The sequence below is a fragment of the Dendroctonus ponderosae genome, unplaced genomic scaffold (genome assembly GCF_020466585.1).
Source record: "Dendroctonus ponderosae isolate FM_Combo_2020 unplaced genomic scaffold, Dpon_F_20191213v2 Dpon_F_20191213_6, whole genome shotgun sequence".
NCBI lineage: Eukaryota > Metazoa > Arthropoda > Insecta > Coleoptera > Curculionidae > Dendroctonus > Dendroctonus ponderosae.
The window spans coordinates 14,323,355-14,349,225 of NW_026018814.1; the positions used below are offsets into that span (position 1 = coordinate 14,323,355).

At 32.9% G+C, this 25,871-nt stretch overlaps 3 protein-coding genes and 1 long non-coding RNA gene across 4 annotated transcripts in view; 2 read left to right on the forward strand and 2 right to left on the reverse strand.

The window, feature by feature from the left end:
* LOC109543848 (bumetanide-sensitive sodium-(potassium)-chloride cotransporter) overlaps positions 1-6,091 on the reverse strand; it is a 31,472-nt gene extending 25,381 nt beyond the window's left edge. Inside the window, exon 1 of the mRNA XM_019913754.2 lies at positions 5,598-6,091. Within this exon, the coding sequence (XP_019769313.1) occupies positions 5,598-5,600 (3 nt within the window). The 5' untranslated portion in view covers positions 5,601-6,091. The remainder of the gene's footprint in view (positions 1-5,597) is intronic.
* Positions 6,092-8,429: 2,338 nt separating this feature from the next.
* On the forward strand, positions 8,430-15,439 carry LOC109543847 (nicalin). Its single transcript, XM_019913753.2, has 8 exons — positions 8,430-8,817; positions 8,882-9,069; positions 11,829-12,158; positions 12,312-12,521; positions 12,850-13,073; positions 13,134-13,314; positions 13,423-13,643; positions 15,069-15,439. The coding sequence occupies exons 1-8, from the start codon at positions 8,649-8,651 to the stop codon at positions 15,211-15,213; spliced, it is 1,668 nt and encodes a 555-aa protein (XP_019769312.1). The 5' UTR covers positions 8,430-8,648; the 3' UTR covers positions 15,214-15,439.
* Positions 15,440-16,223: 784 nt separating this feature from the next.
* Positions 16,224-25,871, forward strand: part of LOC125504982 — a 10,014-nt gene continuing 366 nt past the window's right edge. Inside the window, exon 1 of the long non-coding RNA XR_007281864.1 lies at positions 16,224-16,309. This is a non-coding gene — a long non-coding RNA (uncharacterized LOC125504982). The remainder of the gene's footprint in view (positions 16,310-25,871) is intronic.
* Positions 20,256-24,318, reverse strand: LOC109543864. The gene is made up of 2 exons (XM_019913782.2): positions 23,942-24,318; positions 20,256-21,404 (listed from the first exon to the last, which is right to left on the reverse strand). Exons 1-2 carry the CDS (start codon positions 24,150-24,152, stop codon positions 20,530-20,532), a joined length of 1,086 nt encoding a protein of 361 aa, XP_019769341.2. The 5' UTR covers positions 24,153-24,318; the 3' UTR covers positions 20,256-20,529.

A 25,871-nucleotide genomic window follows, 5' to 3' on the forward strand; every position in this document is an offset into this window, starting at 1 on the left:
CCTTTTTCCTTCCCCCCTTTCCCCCCAAACCCCAACCAGAGGTGCCACGGTAAAAAATCCACTGGTCACTTCTCAAAGTACTCAATCAAATAAACTCTTCCAAATTTAAAACCTAAAAGTCCCGAAAAGGGCAGTTCCATAACATCCGCAGTTGAATCATTCTTAGTCGGAAAGCACGGGAGATCACTTCGCCCACTGCCTCATCGCCTTTGAAAATGTCCACCGCAGTTGTGAACGAAACGTCAGGAAGAAATTCCGATAGACCACGGCTTCAAAGCCCGGAAAACATTCCTAAATGTAGGTAAATATCGCCTACAAATTTAAATTTAAATGTAGTTCGTCCACTACTCCACTGGGCAGATGCAACAAATGCTATTTTACTTCAGAAGCACTGCTATTGGTCGAAAAAGAACAAGTTTCAAGGAAAGGAACCGCTCAGAATTCCGAAAAAACTCAGTCAGTCACAGCCTGTGACTCAGAGGCCTGGTCACATTAAAGGAAATATCGGAGACGGCTGTTACTGCTGTTCCCGATATTTTCTGTTCATTGATTATTGCTATTTGCTGAATCATGAGTGCATGGATTCGAAAATCATCAGGTCCCACGTCCCACTACCATACATACAAAACTTTAGCACTTCATAATAAAATATCTAATTTCAGTAAAACTCAGGCCAATTGACAACGACAACGCCGTAGGGAATCAAAAGGCACAAAGACAGGTATTTGCGTTTTTGCTTGCTTTGTTGAAATATCGAAATCCCAGATGTTGTACTGGTACTGACCAGCATCGTAGGCGAGCCCTGTTATTTCAAATCACATGTTATTTTAAATATCGATAACAGGTACCGACTGTTCCATATCGATATCTGTTCCAAAATACCTGTGACAAGTATTTCGTGTGTAAATACCTGCTTTTGTGTCTTTTGATTCCCCACGGCGTTGTCAATTGGCCTGAGTTTTAGTGAAATGAGATATTCTATTCTCATGAAGTGATAAGGTTTTTTCTATGTATGGGAGTGGGACGTGGGACCTGATGATTTTCGAATCCATGCACCCATGATTCGACAAACAGCAATATTCGATGAACAGAAAATATCGGGAACAACAGTAACAGCCGTCTCCGATATTTTCTTTAATGTGACCAGGTCTGTGAGTCACCGGCTGTGACTGACTGACTCTTTTTTCAGAATTCTGAGCTGTTCCTTGTTCTTGGAACTTGTTCTTTTTCGACCAATAGTTGTGCTTTTGAAATAAAATAGCATTTCTGGCATTTGCCCAGTGGAGTAGTGGACGAACTACATTTAAATTTATTAAAATATAGGCCCTATTTACCTAGCCTGGACATGTTTCAATATTTGTTTATATCAAACATAGCTGAAGTATTAAATGGCCAATTTTCAATGAAGCGATAAGATGAATTGTAATCAGTAATTAGCATGACAATAGAAGATAGGCAAAAAAATTTCACATTTTACTGCCCTTAAGTGAAAAAAGATAGAAAATGTGGTCACCTTTTTTTGTGTTCAAATAAAGTTTCGATAAAATGGTAAAACGTTACTCATAAAAAATGTTATGGCTTACTATCAGCTATTGCATACATCAAGGAACAAAAGGCAATCGATCTTCGGTCATAATTTATCGCTGACCCAGCAGATTCGCACCCAAATTACTCAGATGTGGCGTGGATATCCTTCAATGGAACAATTAGTGCAGGCGCATTAGATTAGATTTTTCCGGTCACTAAATAGATGAAAGTAATTTTTTTCCAATTTTTTATAATTAATTTGGTTTTGCTTCAAAAAATCTCACTATAACTTTTTTTGAAGCTGTATACTTTATAAATGGTATAAATTTTAGTTTCAAATATTCATAACTTTTTTTTCATTCCTATTTGTTATGTAAAAAGGGCTCTTGCCAGAATCTAAATGAGTTTTTCTTGAGACATTGGAGATACTTCTCTAAGGCTGTATTTTACTCGTAAAGAGTTATACTACAACGTACAATAAATGAAAATTTTATTACTGACTGACCAAAAAAAGTTATGGTACGATTTTCTTGAAACAAAACTAAATGAATTATTGAAAATTAACAACACGCTGAAATCGACGGTTTTTTCTTCGATTTTTGAGTAAACTAATGAACGGATTTTAATGTAGTTTATCTGATACCATAGGTATTTTTAATACTTGAAAAAAAGGATAAAACTTTATATCAATAGAATCAACGGTTCAACAGTTCTTTAATAATATATAAATAATTGTTTACAAACAATGTTCCACAGCCGGAAATCTAACACAAACTATTGCCTCAATATTCTGACATCCTTCCGAACAACTTCCAATAATCTTTTAAGTACCCGAAACAGACCTTTTAAAGTCTAATCCGATTGGACTCAAAATACGCTTCAGCCCGGTTTCAGGTACAAACCAATAGTTATCATGGGCCAAAATAGCATGTACGAAAAAATCACAGATGCTTGGAACAATACGAGCTTGGAACAGTCACACATGGAACCTGTGACCGAAAAATACTGGTTTTGTCATCCCTACAGGGATGTTATGTAACCGTGATGTAACGTGGTTTACCAGATGCGTACCATCTGGTGTAATTCAAATTTCTAACGAATTCCACTTAGTTCCACGGACAACCCGTGGAGCCCCACAAAAGAACCCTCCTATGAAAATGAGCCTGGTCAAGAAGGCCAGGTCATTTTTCTTGGGTACTTTTTTCATCAGACGCAAGTTTTTGTTCATTTGCATTTCGTTTGTGCATTGAGCATTGGCTATTGTTTTAAAACACACCTAACAAGTAGAAAGTTAGAGTCCTTCCACTTTTTGAATATTGCAAGGTAAGTGAACAGATATATATATTTTTATCTATCTTTGACTAGACACCAAAAATGACCATGTGATTTCATAGGTTTGTCCGGTCGGCATCAAGGGCAGATCCAGGAGGGGGGTCATGGGGGTCACGACCCCCCCCCTAGTGCCGGGTTTTTAACGACTAACGAGAATTTTTCTAATTTCATGTACAACAAAAGACTGAATTTCTACTACTTGACCCCCCCCCCTGACTCAAAAGCTGGATCCGCTCCTGGTCGGCATCAACGCCGTATTTTAGCTAACACGAGTTCTTCAATTTCCAATAAGAAGTTGAAAATTAAAGATTCTTCCGACCAAAATAATTTCAAAGCCGTAATTGCACTAAGTTGGACTTGGTGAAACCTAAGGCTGAACTTCACGTTGCATCGGTTCCCGAGCCCCTTGTCGAAGCCGATAAATCCTTGTTCATGGAAGGACCAGAGAAATAACAGTTTCAAAATTGAAGGGCTAAATGTTAGCAAAATTTGGATTGGTATGTATCCATTTAAATGGTGAGATTTATAATGTCGGATTTTGCATTTGAAGATTTAAATCCTTCTAATACATACATTTTTATTCTTACTTTAAAATAAGATAAGTGATACTAGAGCATCATGGAGCCGTCGAATCTTATGTCGAAACTGCAATATCAGAGTGGTTTCGACTTAGTAGGCAGAGGTTGCAAATAAAAATTAATGTTAGAACAAAACGTTGAACAGTTATTTCAATAAAGTTCCGTATTTAAGCATTTTTAGAACAAATCGCTTAAATTAATTTTATGCGAGACAATTGATTAACCCTGTATTAATTCTGAGGTCGGTCACACAGAACATAAAATTTTGTGAATATTATACAATTTCTACTACTACTACATAAAAAGTCATAACTTCTAACGTCTTCGTCTAACGTAAATATTATGTAACATATTAGTCACATATTAGTTGGCTGGAGGCGGACATAAGGCACAGTTGGTGCATCAGTTTGTGATAAGATATTTACGTAAACTGTTACTTCCGTGTGACTTTGTGATTTTTGATAATATGTATGTAAGTGTTGCGAGTTTTGGTTTGCTGGGTTAATTAATTATGAAAATCGACCACCAATTGTTTACTTTTTAAAATTGATTAATGTAGCTATAAAAATTGAAATCCTCTCATTTTTTATCAATCAACATCCGTGCAGTAGAAGCTGAGATGTAAATGAATAAATATAAACAACCGAAATTTTAAAACTTTAACACCGCTCGAAAAGTTATTAAAAATTAAAAAATAGTTAAAATAGCAATGATAGTTTAAGCGCCAAAGAAGGTGTAAAAGTGAGGGCGCAAAAAAACATGTATAACATTGAGCCTGGCACAAAATTAAAAAAGGGGTTTTTTTCCAGTAGGTTATTTAACAATTGCATTATCCAAAAACTGTCCGTCCGATCTTAATCGGCCTTGCCTTATTTTTCCATTGTTCAATAAATATTTGGAAATAACCTCGTTTTTTACCTTTGAGCATTTTAAAGCGAATATTTAAAATCATCCGACGGATATCGGACCAACTATCTTATAGAAAATTGCATAACGAACAAATTTATAAGTATGCATTTTATATACATAGGATTGATTCTGGGGAACACTGCGATTTTCGCTTTTCTTTTTCAATATTGTCATATTTTCAATACGTTCATGGTGGATTCCCGAGCGTTTCCTATAGTTATCTGTTACGTCACGATAGAGCCATATTTGAAAAATTTTGGCTTAATCGTCGGAAAAAATACAACAGAAACGAAATTTTGACGCCGATCAGCCTGTTTTTTTTTTTAATTATTCCTGATAAAACTCAGAAATTTCATAGCAAAAGTTATGGAGGCAGAAAGTTGTACGTTCAGAATAACTGAGCGGCTGTCAAAATTTTTAAAATGAAGTGAATATAAAATCCAAGAAAGTATGCTTTATTGCCACAGAAAAAAAAAACAAATTTCCACAAATTTTATGGACAAAACGAATGGAAACAATATACTAATGCTAAAATATAGCACATGCAAAGACAAGAAATTCACTCTTGAAAATGCCAATACAGACCAATAACTCTACTGAAAATGTTGGAAGCAATCGATAACGAAAAGGAATTTTTCATAAGCCGTTTAGAAACCACCAAATATTCGCAGAATGTTGCGGAAAAAAAATATTGCGAACTGTCATAAACATGCACGATTGTATGAACCAGAGCTCATAAACTAGTTCCGTCCAGATAGTGAATTCCTAAGGAAGAAATACTTCATCAATGAGTTGTGCGGAAAGTCAAAATAATACTGTAGAAATCGAAATCGCGATCCAAACGTAAAGGGGAAATAAATTAAATGTAGAAGAAATAATTGATTATTCAATAGTGGAATACGTCTAGTTGCAACCAAGATTCACTTCACAAAAATAACCCAATTTAATGAATACTTGCTCGTGTAATGTTTTACTTTCGAATGTTTATCGGTTTTTTATCTTTGAGGCAAAAACATAACTTTAATTTTTTTGTGACTGTGAAAAAGTATCGTATTTAAATTTCATTATTTTATAACAGCCCTAAATACTTTTTATATTGCACTTTCAATTGAAATATATTACAAGTACAACTAAATTGTACTTGTTTTTTCTCTATGAATTCCAATATTAATCGAACGCCGAATTATAACGAAAGTTTAAAAAACTTTGTTTATCGAAGACCATTACACTTTTAAAAAGAATATGACTTACCATTATAAACAACTTTTTAACTGTTGTTCCATTCACTCACAGGAAACTTTTACAACATTGAAGCTTAATTCACAGATCTGTTCCCAAGCGCAATGTTTAATAATAATAAATCTGCATGTGGTAGTCAGCTTTAGAAAATATTCGCTTAGTATAAAAGGCCGAATTTAGACTATTATTTATTTTTGTTGATATACAAAGGCAGATACACTAGGCAAAACCGAATACCAACTTTACCATTGCCAACCGGTAACTGAAGTTCAGGCGATCGAAAACTATAGCATGAGCTTTACAAAGCTTTGCAATAAGCAGGTCCTGTGAGTAGATGAGTAGTTTTTCGAATAAAGTCTGCGCGTAAAAGTTAGGGTGAGTAGCAGATGTTTGCCGGTGGACTGCACGCATTCGTCGCCTTTTCCCCCCTTTCCACCCTTTCGAATTTATCTATCGACAAACGGGAAAATCACTATAAAAAATCCCTGAAGTGATTAGTTTAGTCAACAGGAAGTAAACAGTACACTCTTCACACGGTCTTATCAGATATGCTTGTGCTAAATAAACGCTATTTATTCTTCAACGAATTATTATCAAGAAAAAATCATAGATATTCAAGGTGATTTAGTACGGGCCGTTTTTTCAGTCGATTATAACTTATCTAATTTGAACCCAACTTGAAGCCAGATAGAAAATCAGTATTATTTGTTTCAAAACTCTTAAGCACGCATATTTTCAAAATGTTGGCAATTATTTAGAGAACGTCTGAAAAGTTGCAACTCAAAAAACAACTGTTTCCTACTAAAATACCCTATATTTTATTTTACTGATGAATTCTTATCCAAATTTTAATTAATTCTTTTTAGTTAAATTATGAACGAAAATTAAATAGTTTTTTAGTTATTCGGCTTTAATAATGAAAATTCGCACTTTCATGGTGTTGCTAAAACGAAAATTTCTCCGTCGTCTTTAAGCGCAAAATGTTGAAATTTGCCAGGAGAAAGGCCCCAAGTGATTAATCTTTCAAAGTAGTTTATACAGGGTGAGTTTTGTTCGATGACCAGTACAGGGATCTTGGAAACTATAGCAGTTACGAAAAAGGTTAAATGGCCAAAAAATTGTAGTTTTCAATGCTCTACTCGAACCCAATTTTATTTTTATAAAAATTGACAGCTGTCAAGAGACGTTTGGGAAAAACTTATTTACGGTAAATTTTTAAATTACTCCTAATTCTGTTGATATTAATTTGACAGGAAAACATTAAATAGAAAACTTCTAGGAAATTGAATTTCAAACAAAATGGCATAAGGCCAAAATAACTGTAATTTTTGACATATGACACAAATTTTAGTTTTTTTAATGGCAACAATACTTAATTATTGATTTACCGAATAGAGCATTTTATTACGATTTCTGTGATATATCACACAGGTTTTTTTTCAAAAATAAAGTGTCTGCGAACAATTTATAATTTTTAATAAATAGTATAAGACATACAGTATTCCATAATAACAAATAATAATAGTATGCTTTAGTATTTATTTTAACCTTATTGTTGGCAATAATAATAATTAAAAATTATATATATAATATAATATATATAATAATAATAGAATAAATAATTTTTGAACCCACCATTCCGCTCCAAACGTTACACCCAAATTTAATTTGTGGTCTCCTTTGCTCAACGTGGTGGGGATATGGTTGAATCCAAAGTTGTTCATTGTGTCTATTAAACATACCACAATTTGAAAATCGATTTTCATCGGGCCACAATATTTTACAAGGGAATTTGATGTCTTGTTGGCATTTGTTTCGGGACAATGTACAAAAATTCACACGCAGCTTCTCATCCCATAGATGTACCGGTGTACCGGTATGGTGTACGGTTGACGACGGTCAAAATACGTCTCAAAATAGTAATCAGAGGCTCGTCTAGCATTTTCATCACATCTAATGTAGGTTTCAATCATTTTGCGCTTTCCTTGATTGGAATTATTAATTTTTACTTAGACTTATTCTTACTAAGTTGTAAGAAAGAAATAGAAATCTTTCTAAGCTGAATTTAAACTTGAATGTCAAACAATGAAAGATGTTGAAATTATTTGTTGCTATGGAAACAATGCTATTTCTTATACTATTTTCCATGACTAACTTAGATCAACTAAATTGGAAAAGTGTAAATTCTTCGCACACTTTATTTTCTAAAAATTTCTAACGATGTGATCACAGAAATCGTAATAAAATGCTCTATTCGGTAAAGCAATAATTAAGTATGGTTATCAAAAATTACAGTTATTTTGGAGAAATGTCTTATGCCATTTTGTTTGAAATTCAATTTCCTACAAGTTTTCTATTTAATCTTTTCCTGTCAAATTAATATCAACGGAACTAGGAGTCATTTAAAAATTGAACATATATATTTTTTTTCCAAATCTCTTGACAGCTGTCAAATTAAAAAAAAATAAAATAGGTTTTGAGTAGAGCAGTCAAAACTACATCTCTTGTCCATTTAACGTTTTTCGTAACTGCTATAGTTTCGAAGATCTCTGTACTGGTCATCGAAAAAAACTCACCCTGTATAGGTGAGAAAGAAGCGATCTAGGGTGGTAGCTCGTTGGGGTCGGGGTTTTTGCCAGGGTTTCATAATTCTCGAGCAAAAAATGATAACGACAAACCAACGACGCCAATTTAAAAAATTGTATTTGAACTTGGGCCTTGTAATAAATTAAACTTTTCTATCTCCCCTGGTAGTAAGCATTGCGTTAAAGCAGATTTAAAGATGGCATCCACGTAGTCAATTCTTCACTTCTATAAACCAGTATTCTGTTGATCTGTCGATAGTTTTTGGGAAACGTCACAACTCAACTGCGTCTGCGTGAAGTCACATGATTGATAAGTTCTATAACCTAACCTGATATATATTCGTATTCTAAGTATTATTGAATTATTTTTGAATTTTAAGTTATATTTTGTACGAGTGCATATAGATTAATTAGCCCAGTTAGTCCTTGAAACCTGTAGCCGCGATAATTAAGTGCTTTTATTGAATTGCTATTCAGAATGTGGCTAGATGAAGTCGACGAAATTTTCAAAGGATACAACATTTCTTGTTATATTCTGATAGTTTTGCCTATATTCATTTTAGTATCTTCTACAAGCCCTGTATCTGCGTCCCATGAGTTTCCTGCTTATCGAATGCAACACTTCGACTTGCATGGCATGGCTTTTGGTAAGTGAATTGGCAAATTTTCCTTTCGATAATTGAATCTCTACAATACATTTGGCAACTCCAGGCAGTCGAATGGCATCAGTAAATTTGGAAGCAAGATCAATTTCGACATTTAGCTCATCCAGGCATTGTGTTTTTGCACGACTAATGGATTTAAGCATTGAAACTTATCGAAATATAAGAGGAAAAGCTGGGGCCCTTATTGTGGAACTGCCCAAGAGTTTGTCAAATTTGACACAGGATGAGAAACAGGTAAAATTTGAATTTTACTTGGCTATTATTTTATTAATTACATTTTGAAAGCAAAATCGTCCTGAATGTGTTGTAAAACACATGAGCTACTAGAAACAAATAGAGATGGATAAGACATACAATTTAAATGAGCAAGTTAATTCAGACTGATCAGAAGATTGAGAAACACATTTACAGAACGGCGAAAATTAAGATTATAGTTGCAAACAGTTTAGACAGGTTTAGAATAATCGACATTTCCAAAGAGACCTGACCTTTGAAAATTGCTAACTTCCAATCCAGAAACGACAGCACATTTCGTTCACCCTATAGAAGACACTTGAAGCTGAAAACTTTACTAATTTCAATAAAATTTCATAGAATTCAAATTTTAACCAAACCTACAAATGACGAGCCAAAAATGAACATTTATATTCCACCACAGGCTTGGCTGGCTTAAAAATGTATAACTTTTCATCCAGAGTCGAGGGCAACTTGAAATTCGCTCACCGTATAGCAGAAGCTTCATGCTGCAAACGAAATTTTCAATAAAATTGCATAAAATCAAACAAACAAAAAGTTTGGTCAACTCGGTAATTGCACGCTCTGATTTAAAAATGCCTAACTTTCAATCCCGAGAGGGTAGCAAGTTGATATTCGCTCACCCTATAGAAGGCACTCGAGGGAAGAAACCTGAAAACTCTCACTTACATTACACACCATCCCCATCATCATCGGTTGGGAAATCATCTAAAAACAGGGCCCAAAAATAAACATTCACACTCAACTGCACACTCGCCTTAAAACCAACTTTCAACCCAATGCCGGTAGCAACTTGAAATTTGCACACCCTATAGAAGACTCTCGAAGCTAATAACCCTGCGACTGTCACTCACATGACGCAAATTTCTAATTTTTCCGCTTCTTCTAAATACGGAGCCATAAATCACACTCAACTGGATAGATATTCTTAAAAGATTTGCACCTTCCTAACTGAAGCAGGTAGCAACTTGAAATTCACCCAACCAAAAACCCAAAAATCTCACCGTCCTAAACCAGTTTTCAATTTTCATAAAATCTTATTAAATGGCGCGACAAAAATAAAACTCCATGCAATAATTTCTCCTTGAAAAAATCATAATTTCTATACTAAAGCAAATACCAACTTCAAGTTGCACGTTCTATTGAGGTCACTTGACGCCCAAAAACCTGCAATTTTCCTTTAAATAATCCCCAATTTTTTGTTTTTGGGGAAAACCAAATCATTTTCTGGATTTTTCAGCACAACTTTCAGCTTTTTCTGGTAGTTTACCAAGCACCAATAACTCGATTATTTCACTAGTAATCTGATAAATCGCCATTTTTTTACATTAATCCACACACAGGAATCACCAGAACAGAAACTTTTAGAAAAAAAAACACTTCTAATCACTAACATGCGAAGGAATTAGCACAAATACTTCCACCAAAATATACAAAGCGATCTGCAGACCTCTCCTAGACTAGGGAGATACATATATATATAAACTCAACGGACCACAAAGGACAAAACGACATATACAAACAACAGCACAATTTACGCTAAGTCTACTAACACCAATATTGAAACAAATTAAAAGAAAATGAAAAACCACCCACATACCTGGTCTATACTGAACCCTAATTGTCTAACAAGACAGACAATACAATCTCGGTTTTCGTTCTCCAGCAACTTCTTTACTTGAGCACCTACAAACGCCACAACTGACTCACTAAAGACTGTTCCGTGTGTGTATTGTCATTACAGTCTTAAAAATTAAATTGTAACTTCAAGGAGAAAAGGATCAAAGTAGTCGTTTCCCTTTTTCATAGAAGTAAAGATTATTTATCACTCATCTTCTGCGATCAAGAATTTAGTGTCTTTTGTCCAGATAAGGGATGAGATTCTGCCTTCAAAACCGGGTATATTATTAGACCCATTAGGTTCTTTTGCCGCCATTTGACCTAAAAACCGAGTAGTGCCAAAGCACATATTTTTCCAACTAAATAATTTTGTTGCACCTCCATTACCTTGGTGTAGATTATCCCTCCATCCGCGTGAAAATTCACTCTAATTGGAAATTACAGCCGTGTTTTCCGTATTGGGCAGAATGGTGGATGCACAAAAAGAAATCAAATTTATCTCGCTAGAGGATATGTTATATTTTATAGTAGTACCACCCTGAAATGGCTGACATCCCTCGGTGGTTGTCTTTTCCTTCATAAGTAAAGGAAAACGAACACAAATAACGAAAACACTTAGTTAACATTCATTTTTTACAACTTTTTTCATATCAATATTTGAAGATTAAAAAAAGGCGTGGGAGTAGGTCTCAAAGTCTCAAAAACAATTCCTACGTATATCGAATATAACTGAAAAGGTAAGATGATTTCCCTTTCACTCTCGGAGGTGATGTTATAGACGAACTAGAAATATATATGAAGTTTTATTGACGTAAGTGTAGCAAGCCTTAAAAGCAGTTATTGAGAAAAGGAGCTTTGGAGATTAAATAAAATATACAAAATATGTATGGTTGGATTAATGTGGTTCTTCAACGTTTTAAAATTATAAAGAACGCAGGGGAGAGTTTTGGTGAAGGTAATAACTACGAGTTTCCCCTCGGGTTTTTATTTAGCCCTTCATATATGTTATCTTTTTTATTTGAAAATACAATTCCAAAAAAAACACTAGTTTTAAGTACGTAAAGACACCTACTTTGCCTGAAGCAACTTGAATTATAAGAGCTTTTATTTAATTTTAGCACATTTTAATGTTGGAGCAAAAAATGATCTATGAACAAGAGACATCCATCCCCGTTTATTTCACAAAGTACAACAATGTCATTGATAACATTGTAACTGAATTGTCTACCAATGTGGATGCAAGAAATAAGAAAAAGTCTGCGGCCGAAACGTTGTTTTCCTCAATTGCTGCCAACGGATATCAAATTGTCATTTCCGCCGGAACTCCAACAGCAAGAACGGATACAAAAATTGCTACCATTTATGGCCATTTAGCCGGATATAGGCCAGATGGAAAAGTTCCTACTATAGCAATTGTAACTCATTATGATAGTTTCGGAGTTGCACCGGTACGTGTGCAGATTTATTTTGTTAACAGCAAAAAGCAAATATGTAGATTTTCTATAAGGCAGTAACGAATATTGCTATTCTTCAGCTATAAGCTAAAAAAAACAATAACAGATTGTTTTGAATATATTAAACATTTTTTTCTTCCACTGCAGGAATTATCACATGGAGCAGATGCAAATGGATCAGGAGTAATTGTAATGCTGGAACTGATACGATTATTGTCCGGATTATATGCCGATCCCAAAACAAGAGGAAAGTTCAACATCATTTTTGTCCTTGCCGGAGGCGGCAAGATTAATTTCCAAGGCAGCAAGAAGTGGTTGGAAGAGCAATTGGATTCATCTGAGGGGTCACTGATACAGGCAAGAAACAGATTTGAAAAATAAACGCAGATTCTAAATTACAGTATCGATTGGAGTAATAAAATACAAACTAACTTATTTTGTCACCTTTTTCGTATACGAAAAAGTTTTTGAAATTTCGAAGTTTCAAGTTAATACAAAAAACCTGCTGAAATAACACCTACATACGTTTTTATCTCTTTGTTCAATAAGGTTTTGTTTCATTTTGATTTAGTTGACTGACCGAATGAAAACTGTATCATATAAAATAATTTACACGGAAAAAAGGTTGCGTTATTGCTGATTATTGGTGAAATGTAAAAATGATACAAATTAATAATATTTTCAGGAAGCATCATTTGTACTATGTCTTGATACATTAGCAGCATCAGACACCATTTTCATGCACGTTTCGAAGCCTCCAAAGGACGGCTCACCAGCTTCTATATTTTACAAGAATTTAAAGTCAGTTGGAGAAGATTATCCTTCGGTGTCCATAGAGGGTGTTCATAAAAAAATTAATTTAGCAGAGGATATTTTGGCCTGGGAACATGAACGATACAGCATAAGACGGTATATTTCACAAGACTGATTGAATAGTGTTGTTCAATATATTAACATCAACATTTGCAGGTTAACAGCATTTACACTTTCCTCTGTAAAAAGTCATAAAGACTCATGGAGGTCTACAATTTTGGATAATAGCGAAAACTTAGACATAAATCGATTGGAGAGAAATGCTAAAATTATTGTAAACTCTATCGGAAAATTTGTTTACGATATTCCTGATGGGGGAATATTTGGTGGCAGTTGGGTAAGAACATGTAATTTCATATGCACTATTTAAATAAATCAAAAGTTTATACTGCCATCATTATAATGTATTTATAAACTTGCTAACCCTTGGTAATACAAATTTCAGGATGTAAACCCCGCTTACATAGATGCGTGGCTGAACCACCTAGCGGGCCAACCTAGATCTTCTCAATTACTTAGTACAAAAGATAACGCGTTGGTTGTTTCACTACAAGACAATTTCAACAAATATTTAAGAGACGTTAAAATAACTTTTGCCATGCCAGACAAGAGAGATCCTGATTACCAATTCTTTGGCACCACTGGCGGAACTTTGAACATTTACAGGTAAGATAATGTAGGATTTTCTAATGGTCTAGGGTTGATTCACCGACACTACACGTTCGGCTAACGTTCTTGCACATTGCAGGTAAGTATACGGACTGTTTTGGACTAAATGAACGTCTTTAAAATCGATTTACGTCCCGGACTGCCTGGGTAATTTATGACGGAGAGTGGATACAAATTAAACTCCTACACTCGGTCCAGCAATATGAACTACTTTTACGCCGTCAGACCTCTTCGTAACTATTCGTGTCCGTTTTTTACGTTCGTTCTTCTTTAATATTTTCTAAACTATTCTAATATGTTTCTTATGTTCCCCTCTTATTTCGTTTCGATTTTTACTAAATCTTCTAATGGTTTCCTCTCCTGGCAGATCCCTAATTAAAATATATTCGTTATTTCTCATTCTTACTTCCTCCTGATCGTCTTTCAGTTTCTTCAATGCTTCATGCATGGCTACCAAAGTTTCCTTTGGCGGGCGTTCCTTTGTTTTGGTATATTTTGCATCCTTCTCCTTAGCTCATTTCTTCTTTTTACCCGCCTTTTCAGTACTCCCCTTTTCAATACCATTGAATTCCTTTGTCCCTCTTCGTTAACTTTATCTTCGGCAGGCTTGTCCTTGCCTGTATTTTTCTTCTTCAACCGGCATTGGCTCTGAAACTTCTGCTACTTCGTCGTTCGGTTTTGCATCTTCAACTGGACTTTGTTTCTTCATTTTTTCTGACATTTTTCCATATTTTTCTTTTTCTTCAGCTTGATCTTCGCCATTCTCTTCTGGGCTCTCACTTTTCGTCTTCTTTTTGGCTGCTTTCTTCATACCTGCATAGTCCATTGCCAATTCAGCAAGGAATCTCTCCAATTCATTATGCTTTTTTCATTGTTAGCAGCAGGGGCTTCATAGTCACTATCATCGATATGATGACTGCTTAAAATCGAAAAGTCGTATTGGCAACATAACATCGATATTTTGTAGAGGTAAAAAGTTGCCATACAAATAGATCAATCGATTTCAGTTGTCTACTCAAACTCACTCAGAAATGGTTTTTAACCGTTTCTGAAAATTTCATTTTCGTTTCTTAATATCTTGAGAAGAAGTTAGCAAATGCTGACCAAAATACCAGATTTAAAACGTGCAATTGACCTTGTATTCAACCTTGTATCTCTTTATTGTTTCCGAGGTTGCAATGATGAGGCTCGTCAAAACCTGATTTTCAGCTACACAAATCAGGCCACAGGAATTGAATGCAAAATCTGCTTTTATAAATTCACCGAGTTTCTGCAGACTGCATTACTACTTATAATTTCTATAGTATTCTTTAATAATAGCGAAGCTTTTTTATCTAAATTTTGACAAATTTTATTAATGAATGTTTTATGGTGTGCTCAGTTGAGTGTTTCGAAAATTATTATATTTGTTTTTGTTTTCAGTGTTAAACCAGCCGTTTTTGATCTCATCGTAACTTTAGCAATAACATTGTATTTAGTACTCGTATACGTTGTTATCCATTATGTTCCAGTTCTTTATTCCGTGTCTATGAATTTAATGAAAAACCAAAAAGTCAAGGCTCGGTAGAAATATCCGACATGTGCATAATAAATGTAAGGTAATAATAGTAGCAATATTTTGTAGCGACAGTGGAATTTAAGTATAAAAAAGATGTAAATTTGATCCAGTATATTTTGATACAGGATCTCGCCTGTTTCTGTAATAATCTCGAAGACTATTTCACAGGTATTCTAGCGTTATAGTAATTGTTTTGTTGATATTAAATACAGAATATACATGATTGTATAAAAAATGTTTTATTTGTTACTTTCCAATTAACGGGTTTGTGGTGTCGGTATTGAAGTATTACCAACTTATTCTCCGGTGATTATAAATTGTATGTAGTTAATGTAAATTAGAGAAAGCCTTCTACAATTCTTTAACTTTTATGCAAAATAAGGCTTAAAGATACGATTGTGCATATTTACAGAAGCACAAGGTCGATAAACAATGACTTAAAAATATTTTTAGAAAAGTCTAAACGTAATTTGGGTTGAATCCGAAACATACAAACATATCAAGAATAGAAGCATCCGTGTGAACGATAATTACTATAATAATTAACAAATTAGTGGGTATGGACGAAAATATACACATCTACTATCGAGATACGTTTGGAACATGATTTTTATATTTCCGGAGCGTAAATCAAAGAACTGCGAATACAAAAAATAACCGACACTTTAGAAAGCCTGAGGGTTTTAGAATCACCCCTTTGACTAGCGCTCTCAGTTAAAAATTTAGCTACGTAAAAATTCAATTTTACGGACTCGTTTGTGAACAACTCGCCTTTCTGGACTTAATTCCTTTTGAAACTAGTAAGTTTTTCGTGGAAAATAATGTCTTTTCGATATTGATATGCATCCTCAGTTCAGTGCACGCGTTTGAGCGAAGGATGCAAGCTGTTTGCCCCTGCGAAACGTCGGGAAGAAATTATTTTCCACGATGGTCTGATAGCCCGAAAAACTCACTAATGTTAAGGAATGATCGGGCAATCCCAACATTTTTCTAACGTATTCGTCAGTTTCTTTACTTCTCACATCATCGCCGATACTCGATCGATGGATGTTTTTTTCCGTTGTTTATATCTCCGCTTGAATTATTCTAGTTATTTCCTTTCTGGGTGAGTTTTTTCGATTTGTTTGCTGAGTATCTAGTTTATATGTTTGAAATATGATCGATGCGTTTTTCAATCTATTCCAATCGCGTGGTCAATCAGACAACTTTAATTCTCTAATCAAAAAGCTAATTTAGTTTTGTGTTCATTAAACGTTACTTAAACTTAGTGAAGTTTTTGTAACTTAACGTAACAACTCAGTAGAATTGTATACAGTTTCTCTAAGATTGCACTTAAAACTTATATACATTGCTAAAAGAACAATATTTTCAGTATGGTTTGTGGTATAGTTAAGAATCTTGCATATATGTATTACTTACATTATATTTTATAAACATTATCATTAATCATGTATTTCTAGAAAGGGTTTTAAGCAGCTTTTCTCGGCTATTGCATTGAAACCTATTATACAACCGAGTGCAATCGCTTTGTGCAAGTGGGGAATTCTTGAAGGTTTTGGTACAAAAACTACCAGAACTTTTTATTTGGTCGCTCCAATCAACTGATTTTTTTTAGTTGCACTACTCCTTGTTTGACATTTTCATCCTCTTTGCAAAATCTTGCAGAATTCATAATTTTTGCGCCAAAAATGTATTTCTCTCTTCTTGCAACCGACATTCATTGCAGTAACAAATCGTAAATGAAGTACTTTGTGATATCGTAAAGTGCTCAGGTGGATTTTAATTAAACTTGCTGTGGATTTGTTTCTACGTGAAAGCCATATTTTGCTAAAAACTTACTTCTTTTTTTCGTGAGATTCCAAATCAAATTCATTCCTGGGTTTTATGTATGTTATGTCAAAAATGCATACCAAAGCTTAAAGCAGCAACAACGCTACACATAAAAACTGATGATGGTGGAAAAATACACCGAAACGTATTTTGATTGATAAATAGAGACAATAAATGACTGAAACCCAGGAATGAATTTGATTTGGAATTGAAACACAGTCAGGAAAGTATATACAATTTCGTGAGATTGCTGATGAACGCAATTCGGACGAAAACGCTTCCAAAAGACGGCCGAGCCTAAAACTTTTACTATGTCGTTCAGCTAAAAATTGTGAGACGCTTGCAAATTAATTTGTTATGAAAGAACATTGTCGCTTACTACGTTTCGCAGTTAATGTCTGAAATTGTTCAATAGCAAGGAAATAAAAATAATTTGTTTGCGCAAGAACTATGAATGCTACAAGATTTTACGAAGATCCCAAAAATATTCAAAAAGGTTTAGTGCATCAACTCGAAAAAAATAATAGTTGATTCCAGCTACCAAATAAAAAGTTCTAGTAGTTTTCGTACCAAGACACTCAATAATTCACCACTTGCCCAAAGCCGATGAACTCGGATGCTTCATCAAAACATTAGTATTAAATAGGAAACATTCACAGTGAGTTTCATTAAAATATATCGTCTCTTGTTCTCTATTTCAAAAAACATAAATTTTTTGAAGGACTTTGACCATCAATAGCAGTATAGCCAGACATATTTCTTAATAAAGCTTAAGTCAGATTGTCTTCTTTTGGGCCAAATAATGTCTCAGTGTTCTTTTGATCATCATCTGCTTACGGGACATCCTGTATATCTTTCGTATAATTGAACGTTAGAAATATATAGTTTCTGCTAATATTTCTGAACTTTGATACCGAGATAACTGCATGTTCTTATTTTTAATTCGATTGAAAAAGGTATAAAAGTATTCGACTTGAAAATATGGAAAGTAGATTAAAATAAAAAACCCAAATTAAAAGTTAAAAAATGAGCTTTTTATTCTTAACAATTGCTTTTCTTTCGAAATTATTACCACCTATTTCTTCTATTAATAAGTCTAGAAATTACATAAAAAAAATTAAAGCAGTTTATTAATAAAATGTAGTATTTTGAAAGTTTGGAAATAATTATACAAAAAAGCGGCGATAATTAATAATTTAAGGAGTAGTAGAGAGGAAATTGTTCCATTTAGTGGCCTGAATAGCGACGCTTTAATAACAATTTATCGATCAGAGGAACATAAATTTACAAATAAAGCGTTGAAAATTTGTCCAAAATTAGCCCAATAAGCAAGAAAATTGAAAGTTGCAGTATCAATAGAGCGTACTTTCGTATATTTAACGATGTTAAAAGATTTGCTGCGAAATCATATATTTAACAAAAAATAATTATGGAACCGAAGTCAAAAAAATTATTTTTTTTCAGCATTTTTTAATCTATTTAATTTTGCAAAAATATAGCCAACAGCGTAACAATAACAGAAATTTGCCGCCCTAGTAGAAACTGCTTTCGTCTATAAAATGAAACTAAAACGAACTCTTTAAGGCAATGGAGCCTACATTTGCTTCAAGATCGTTTGCGACCATCCGACGGCGCCCTCTCATCATATCTGGTGCGCTTTTTCGTATAAAATTTCGCAACAAAATTGTAAAAACCCACTCCAAAGTAGACTTAAAAGTGAAACTATCATGTTATATGATCAGTGCCTTTTCTTCCGAATACTGGTTTATCAACTTCCTACCTGATCGTATCGGGGAGATATTAATTCCTGAACAAAAGGATGCAAAATTTGCTGACTTAAAGCCGTTTTGGATTGAAACTGGCCGCATTTATAGCCCTAAATTTAGTCTATTAATAGAGTTAACACAAACCCGCTGGGATATTTTGCTTTTGAGGACTAAATTTTTGAATTGACCTTTCTAAATGTGCTGACACCGAACAGCGAGTTTGCAGGGAAATGTTTGAAAAATTGTTTATTCGTAACTAAAATAGAGCCAAAAGTGAAACTTACAGCATTAATTAAATATAGTTTTTGCTATTGAATTACGTTCAAAATGATATTTGGGCACCGTTAAGGAATCAATTGTTAAACTAAAGCCATTCTGCTGAAACAGTATCGAAAATTTGCAGCTGTATTTTGAAAATGTGCAAATAATTACTCAAAAAAGCAGTGAAAATCGATATTTGAAAAATTAACAAAAAATTTTTTGACTGGATGAAAAACATTTTCGAATAATAACTGATGAAAACACCGGAAGAAGTAGAATCAAAAATACTTATATTTTTCCTAGCGCAGCTTTTCTCGATTAAACAACCAAAAGCAATTTTCCACCACATTGTATTAGCGAGAAATAAATTATTATGCAAAATATGATGAATCTAAGAATCTGAATCAGATGGGGTTGAAAAAATTCGTCAAAATCACACAAAAGTCAGATCAAAATGACAGTTTTGCCTCCTATTTTTTCCCAATTGCGCAAAACAAGTTTCTAGCCGTATTTAGTAACTCTTGAGTACCTCTATAAAGATACATTCTAAGGAAATATTTCTGTTTTGTTCGCTATTTTTATTTCTACTTCCGAAATCAATGACTTACTAGGAAAAGACGTTATTGAGATACAGAACCCTGTTTAACTGACAGCCAAAACTTAAAGATGCATTAAACTTCTCAATTTGTGATACTGATTCAAAAACTCTGGTATCTACCACTTTAACTTTATAAAGGATGTAATAAACCTTCCGATAACAGGCACTCAAAGCGAACATTATCTTATTCATTGCATTTGCTCTCACAAGGTCTCACGCTTCACCACATGTCCTGGATCATATATTATGTTTATTTAGTTCTTTTATTGGCTTAATAGATTAATGCGTTCTCTCGCATATGCTTGCAAATGCGATCAATATACAATCTAAATATGTACGACAATTTGATAGCATTAATGTTGAGTAGGTACCTACTGTAAATTTAATTTATAAGAAAATAGTAATTATCAATTTATTCACATTTTACCAGACCCTAGAATAAACATTAAAATTTATAAATTAGTAGCCAAAAGCATGTTAAATTGCATTAATAAAAGTTTGCTAAATTAAAAAATTATTTGAAGCAGAAGTTCAAATAATTACAAATATCTAGGCGACACAACTAACGGATCAACGGCCGAAACAACAACACAATGTTAGTTGCAAATAGTATTTATTTTTATAGCACATAATATACAAATGCATGATAAAAAAGGTTTATATTTTTGTCCCAGACAAAGGCAGAGAAAAACACACACGTTTTTATAGTAATATTCCAGAGTACTTAAGAGTTACTTAAGTGTTTTTTGATGCCACACTTCTCTCACTTTAGTTCTGAAACATACATACCTATATGTATTTTTTGCTGCTATGTGTTTGGTGCAATAATTTTCGATAGTTTACATCTTACATTTTAAGTTAATAGATAATTTACGTAATTTTATTAGTGCAAAAGAAAATATGTTTTCTCACAGCTTCTCGCACACTAGGAAGAGCCAAATAACATAGTAGTCCTCTGAAAGACACACCGCTGTAGTGCATCATAGTCAAATACACGTTAGGAAAGTTAATATAATAAATTTCAGAAACGAAAAATTGGCGAACAGTAGAGAACATATTTAAGACATGCCTTTGATAGGAAATGATTATGTAAAATATTGTAAAGACAATTCCGAATATCAGTAGATTTCGAATTTCTTCAAATTGCTTTGTTAGTACCCTGTCTATGTCTTTTCCAGACGTCCTGAATAGCTTATAAATTAGAATTAACATGGAAACTATTAGAAGAAAACAAGGAAGAGTTGTGCTAAATACCAAAAGTAAAGACTGCAAAATCGCACCATAATTATTTGCCAAAATGCACAGCGTTTTTCCTCGCACTTGCACAGTTGATGACAAAACATAAGTGGGCATGCTTATAGATAAGCACAAAATCCATAAGAATATCACTGGTAGTATCACAGGAACGTCATTTTTTCGTTTTTGGTAATCTATATTAACTATTCGGTTTTCGTTTCTGGTTACAAGACATTCACTGCTGCTATCGTTAAAACTCGTTAAAGGATTCCTATTATTTTTCACCAATTCCACATTATAAAGATTCCAAAACGTGACAATATGGAAATTGAGGCAAATCAACAAGTAGGTAATGGAAGTATTTGTCAGCATTTCAGTTCCTTTGTAGATCATACAGCTTTGACTAGAAAATCTCCATGATTGATGGTATGAATTAAGCAGTTCTAGCAGGGCAATGAAGAACAGCAGTAGGTCCGCCAGAGCAATTTGAAAAACTATGCATAACAGTCCTGAAAATAGAAATTTATTTAAATTAGAATTGTTCCGAAGAGGTTTAACAGTTGAGATTCAAAATATTGGACAATTTCTTTAAATGAAAAATTTGGATAATATTCATGAAGATGGCCATTTCAGATTTTAATAAAAACGAAGGAATAAGAACTTGTAAATATATATGTTGTAAAACGTGATCATTAACTCATCTGTTTGAATTCCAATATTTATTTGTTTCTTAATTATTTTTGTAATAAACTAACTTTAATAATTGTTAGAGAATATACTCTATGATATCAATCGCTTGGTAATTTTCAGTATCAGTTAAAAAGTATCAGTTAAAAAAAAAATTTGTTTTAAGTGAGCCACCCTTCTTATTCTTGCATGTTTTAATTCCTGATAAAATTAAGAATTAATGCGTGTAAATATTTCTCATTCTTTCAAGGATGTTTAGCAACTGAAAAAATAACACTAAGGGGACTATAGTCACATACTAGTCTGGCATTTATCTATTGTGCAATATCGGTTATTCCATAACAAATTAATTAAAAACATTAATTATAACATTTTTATTATATTATTTTCTTTCCTGGGCTCCAGTCAAAGTGTGAACCAAAAATGTGTATATTGTTTATTTCATTACGTTTCAGCGAGACAACAGCGCCATCATCACATTTTAAAATTCATACAAACTACAATTAACACCAATTTACAATTAAAATATGTTGTACAAAAACTATAATTTATAAACTCTAAAGACATTCATTCAGTTCTCGACGAAAAAGAAACTTTCCTTTTGGGAGAGCAGAACATTTGAAAAACTTACCTCATCATTGGTAAACATTACATTTATTTAAGTCTTTGCTGTCTTGAAACCTACAATTTGTTTCTGGGAAATGTAGAAAATAATTCAAACAAATTGAAGGTTTCAAGAGAGCAAAGACTTAAATGAATGTAATGTTTACTAATGATGTGGTAAGTTTTTCAAATGTTTTGCTCTCCCAAACGGAAAGTTTCTTTTTTTCTCAAGAACTAATGAATGTTTTAACAGTTTATAAATTACAGTTTTTGTACAACATATTTTAATTGTAAATTGGTGTTTGTAGTTTGTATGAATTTTAAAAACTTGATGATGGCTGTTGTCTCGTCGAAACGTAATAAAATAAACAATATACAAATTTTTGTTTTACACTTTGACTGGAGCGCAGGAAAGAAAATAATATAATAACAATTACACGTAGTAAGGAAAAAAAATAATAAAAAATAATTATAACATTTGGGTACATAAGTTTATAAAATAAAATAGAGGTAAAAGCTGCTATTTACTTTTCTTAATTTTTAGTTAGTGCTGTTAAAATGGCAAAATAAATCGCAAATAACTCTTAAGAGCTCGAAAAAATTTCTTTAACCATTTCCGCAATAAAAGCTCTTAAACTTAGAAGACCTCTTAATGTTTGGCATTTTTTATTCTAAATTTGTAAATATCAGGAACTTCTGATTAAACCCAATTAAGAAAAGAACTTCTGCAGGTGCATTTTAATAAAAAGCTTCTAATAATTGCTCAGACATTCGAGCCCTTTCTAAGGTACTTACACACCAGTGATTTTTTTTATAATAAAGTAGAAAATCACTAGTCCACGCGCTTAATTTTGACGATTGATTAAAATTATATTATAATTAATTTTAAAATTGAATTGAAATTTTATAAATATCGAAATTGTTGCATTTCATAAATATTTCAAGTTATTCTTTTTCTTGTTTTATTATCTATTCATCAATTAGTAATTCTTACTTTTGCGCAGAATTCAATTAGTGAAAAATTGTGAACAATAAAAATACTCAAATAATTCCTTCGTGCGAGAAAACTTATTCAATTTGGACTGTAATTGCGAAAATAGTCAAATTATCAACTCAAGGACTCATCAAGTGTTCATCATAAATTTGTTAATATTTTAAAACAGATAATCACGATTTTTTTAGTTTCAAATAATTTAAGTAAAACAAAGAGCAAGTTGTCGCCTTTTTGAAATTAAATTATTTGCGGAGCGAAAGCTTGAACTCAATTTTAAAATTGCCTTACCTGTACGCAATAATTAGATACCCTTTATGAAGTGTCTCAGTTAAAAAATACAACTTTATATTTTTCACCCCGGTTCAAAAACAACAGAAAGAAATAAAAGTACATGTTTTAAATAAAATTTTCCTGATAATTGAGAATAAAAATATTTAAGAAAATAAACAGATGAAACCCTGTATGTAACATTTAAAATGCAGCCTTGAATAGAGCCGCCTTATTTTCGTTCAAAGATTGTGTTATTAACAGTTTGACCCACTTTTATTGTAATTTAATCATTTAAATACGTTGTGCAGTTTTTCTTACAGTAAGCGAAATAAAAATAAAATATTTAATGAAAATCTGAAAGAGCCAATTATAGTTTGTATCTCAGAACAGAACAATATTTACTATCTAATAACTAATTTGGAACCTATTAAAAGCAGCGCGAAAGTTAAGTTCGAACCAATTCTTATAGTGCTTACTTTAAATTGTACTTACCATTCTTTTTAGATCTGAGCAAAGCGACACATTCTAATAAATTCACACAAGATCCTAAAAAAAGTACCGACAGGTACGTGTACATAATCCATTCCGAACATGCACCATTTCCAGCAAAAAAATGCATACTATGTTTCCAAGAACTACTAATATTGGTGGTATTTGAAAAAATGTCATTGATCGTTTGGTTCTGTAAAGTTGTGCTATTCATTGCAGCGAACTCAAATTCAAATATCGTGAAAGGTTATTTATACACAGGCATTTTCTTCTGCAATGCACTGCAAGACGGGCCGAAAGCGGTCGTGATGAGTCTGGCGCGCATAGAAATGCAATAAGATGAACAAGAGAGTGAAAATGATACGTGCAGTGAAAAAACATAACTAACGAATGGTTTTTTTCTTCGGACAGACATGTGCAAGTTGTTTCTAGTGCCATTATAATGAGGGGTCGTTAACATGCCGCTTTTTGCTTTTGGAACAGGATAAGTTTCAAACTACTATACAGGGTTATTCACGCTTTAAAAAGTAATACTTAGTAATAGTATTCAAGGGAAAATTAATTGTATAGCTGTTATTGGTCTAAAATGAGTGTTTCATTTAAATCAAGGAAGAAACCGTTCAAAAGACGTAATTATTTCAACGAGAACTTGTACTTGGACTACAGCTTTTGCGCTTATACACCGTGTATATTCAATTTTTATTGAACTCTGCCTCAAAACTTGAACTATTTACAACCGCTAATTTGGTTTTGAAATTCTAAATAACTGTTGAGAATATGAGTTTTAAAACTTTGCTCTTGTTTATAAGAAAGTATCAAATATCTCAAAAATCKGAACACTTYTATCATTATTTATTTCATCTTTTATTTGATGGYAATCGATAGAAGTATAGTATGCAATGTGCAGGGTTATTGATTGAACTTTGGCACCCCGTTTTTACATCTAACCTCAGATTTAGAGAAAAATAATAAATGCAAAAGTTGTAGATAATAATATAATAWTAATAATAATAAATGCAMAATTTTTCGTCAAGTTTAAAAATGTATGGATAATCAGATGAAGTTGAAATTTTTGTGAAATTTGATTCGCTTTTCGATAAAACATTTTTCTTTATGGTGCAAAAATTTCAGTTGATTGATGTAAGTGGTTTGGGAGTTCCACATTTTTGTTTAACCACACTTCAAGTTGTAAGTTTTTTTTTTGATTTCTCAAGTTTAAAACTTTTCGAAAACTGAGCTGAATTTGAAATTTTAGTGAAATTTGTCCGGTTTTCGACAAAACTTTTATCTTTATGGTGCGAAAATTTCAGTTTGTTGATGTAAGTGGTTTGAGAGTTACGAATTTTTTGTTTAACTCTAATTTAAGTTGGCCGGTTTTATTAATCTACCAAGTTTAAAAATTTCTGAAAAATCAGCAGAAGTGGCGATTTTATTGAAATTTGGTCCACTTTTCCACAAAGCCAAGATGGTGCGAAAATTTCAGTTTGTTGATGCAAGTGAAGGAGTTTCGAATTTTTGTTTAACTGCACTTCAAGATGTATGGTTTTTTTATGAGTTTCTCTTCTTCTATAATTTTGCGAATAGTTCGAATATGCAATAAAAAGTTCGGCATGCCATTAAAAAAATGTAAGTTTAATCCGCGACTTAAATTTAACACCCCCTGTCTCAACTGGTGTGATCTGAATAAACTACAAGTTATAATCTGAATAAACTACAAGTTTCAGATTAGATGTAAATACGGGGTGGCCAAAGTTCAATCAATAACTCTGTACATTTTAAAAAGTGAATGGAGTAATTGAGACACGCTGTACAAAATGGTTTTTAAATGTTTCCTCCGTACACCGTTTAGAGAAAACTAAGAGAACGAATTAAATAAGAGACGGATATATTTTTGCTTTATTTTACACTATTATTGAAAACATACTATTTTTAT